This window comes from Condylura cristata, unplaced genomic scaffold, assembly GCF_000260355.1.
Source record: "Condylura cristata isolate star-nosed mole 26May11 unplaced genomic scaffold, ConCri1.0 scaffold00060, whole genome shotgun sequence".
Classification (NCBI taxonomy): domain Eukaryota; kingdom Metazoa; phylum Chordata; class Mammalia; order Eulipotyphla; family Talpidae; genus Condylura; species Condylura cristata.
In genome coordinates this window covers 96,477-98,802 of record NW_004567161.1, presented here as the reverse complement: position 1 = coordinate 98,802, position 2,326 = coordinate 96,477, and the positions used below count along the sequence as shown (strand labels likewise).

At 73.8% G+C, this 2,326-nt stretch overlaps 1 protein-coding gene across 1 annotated transcript in view; it reads left to right on the top strand.

Moving 5' to 3' along the window:
- The window catches only part of RPTOR (regulatory associated protein of MTOR, complex 1), a 67,094-nt gene that overhangs the window by 55,824 nt on the left and 8,944 nt on the right, over positions 1-2,326 (top strand). The window contains exons 5-6 of the mRNA XM_012734562.1: positions 1-202; positions 1,165-1,543. The exon at positions 1-202 is cut by the window's left edge and continues 20 nt beyond it. Coding sequence (XP_012590016.1) covers positions 1-202; positions 1,165-1,543 — 581 coding nt within the window. The remainder of the gene's footprint in view (positions 203-1,164; positions 1,544-2,326) is intronic.

Below are 2,326 nucleotides of genomic sequence, written 5' to 3'. Positions count from 1 at the left end.
CCCCCCGCAGGAGGCCTGTCTCCAGGGCAACCTGATCGCCATCTGCCTGGAGCAGCTCACGGACCCGCACCCGCTGCTGCGCCAGTGGGTGGCCATCTGCCTCGGGCGCGTCTGGCAGAACTTCGACTCGGCCCGCTGGTGCGGCGTGCGGGACAGCGCGCACGAGAAGCTGTGCAGCCTGCTGTCCGACCCCATCCCCGAGGTGAGCCCCACGCGCTGCCCCGCGGGGCGGGGGGCCCCAGCTCAGGCTCCCCGGGAGGGCAGCGCTCAGGGCACGCCCTCACTCGTTCCCAGTTCAGTCACAGGGTGCCCCTAACACGGCTGGGGGGCTGGCGGCGGCCCGGGCCGTGGGGTGCTGCGGAGGTGCGGCCCTGCGGTGCCATGGGGGCACCTGGGGAGCCCCGGGGAGCGCTCCGCCCCGAAACACCCCGGGGTACTCCTCGGCCCCTCTCACCTGGGACCCCAGAGCTGAGAGACCCCAAGCCAGGCGGCCGCGAGCCGTGGGCCGCCTGTCTGCCCTGTGGAGCCTGCGGTGTGGCCGGGCTCACCGGGTCACAGGCCACGCGGGCGCCGGGGCCCCCGGTCCTCTGGCTCGGGACTCACCCGGGCCCGGGCGTGACCCCCGCAGCCTCCCCTCCGCAGGCCTTGTCTCAGACCCCACTGCACCACCACTGCCCCCAGGCGCTCTGTCCACACCCACTTTGGCCTCCTTTGGGGGGTCACCTTCAGCGTGCGCGGTGGCCACGCCGGGTGCCTGGCCAGACAGCAGCCCAGGCAGCCCCGGAGCCCCGGGTCGTGTGTCGAGTTCCAGTTTGAGATGCTCTCTCAGCCCCGGGGAGCCCGCGGCCGATTCCGAGCGGGTCAGGCAGGGCACCCTGGCACCCGGGCGCGGTGTTCGGGCCGTCGCAGGTCGCCCTGCCCCCTGCCCGGCAGGACGTTCCAGAAACCAGGGGACAGGTCAGCGAGGTGGAGCTTACCTCCTGCACCCCACAGGGCGGGGCCGGGCCCCAGCAGCCAGGGCCCAACACCCAGGCAGGCGCTGGGTGGGGCCACGGCCTCTGGGCTCCACCCTCCACCTCAGCCGCGGCCCCGCCCCTGGCCAGCGCCCTGCAGCGGGAGGCAGCTGGGCGGTGCCAGGACCCAGGCCCTGCCGCCCTCTGGCAGGTGCGCTGTGCGGCCGTCTTCGCGCTCGGCACCTTCGTGGGCAACTCGGCGGAGCGCACTGACCACTCCACCACCATCGACCATAACGTGGCCATGATGCTGGCCCAGCTCATCAGCGACGGGAGCCCCGTGGTCCGCAAGGTGCGTGCGCGTCCTGGCTGCCGTGGCCGTGGCCGGCCCTGGTGTGCCAGTCCTCGGTGTGCCTCTCCGCCAGAGGCAAGCAGCTGTCCCCGCCCCGCTGAGCCCAGGCCGCCCACGGCAGCCGTGCCCATGCTGAACCCTGAGGGCAACCCGTGCCCCCGTCTCCAGGCCGCCGAGCCCAAGGCAGGCTCCGTTTGGTTTGGGACCCAACGACGGCCGCCGAGGCCTGGCGGGGCAGGTGGCACTGGGGCCAGCCCAGAGGTCCGAGGCCTCCCTGTCTGGCCAGCGGGGCACGTGTCCCCTCCGCGCAGCGCAGCGTGGGCTCCGACACAAGGGGTGTCCTGTCCACAGAGCTGCCCTGGCGTCGTGACCGGCCTGGGGCCTGGGGGCCGGGGAGCAGGCCTGGCTTTGCTGCTCAGCCTGGGCACTGCGCCTGGTGTCCCGGGCACGTAGGGCGGGGCAGCAGGGTGGGTGGGGTACCCCAGGGCCGGCCAGCCGGGGACTCGGGGAGCCCTCCCGGAGCAGGCTTATCGGGGCGGTGGCACCGCTCACCCTCTGGACAGGCGGGCTATCCAGACAGCGCGGCTCTCCCTTCGCTGACCCTCCCTGCATGGGGTCAGCAGCTCCGGCCAGGAGGCAGATGTGGGCAGCAGAGGCCTGGAGGGCCGCTGTCAGCCCCGTGGCCCGGGAGGAAAGAGCTGGTTGGGACGGTGTCAGGCCAGAGCGACCACGAGCCAGGCAGGAGCGGGCAGGCTGCAGGGGCAGTGTTGACGGATCGCTGGACAGCAGGCTTTGGGCTCCTGGACGGGATGGAGAGCCGGGCGGGCTGCTTCGCGAGCCCGCAGGAGCGCCGCAGACCTGGCTTCCCGCGGGGGGTTTCCTCCACAGAGCGGGACTCCTGGGGCCCGGGCCGGGCTTTGGCCAGCGTGGGCAGGCAGGCAGGCGTCGGGGCCACCCGGGTGCTGCTGAGCAGGGCCACGGCCATCTCCTGGCCCTCAGCCGCCGGCCCCTCCCTGACCGC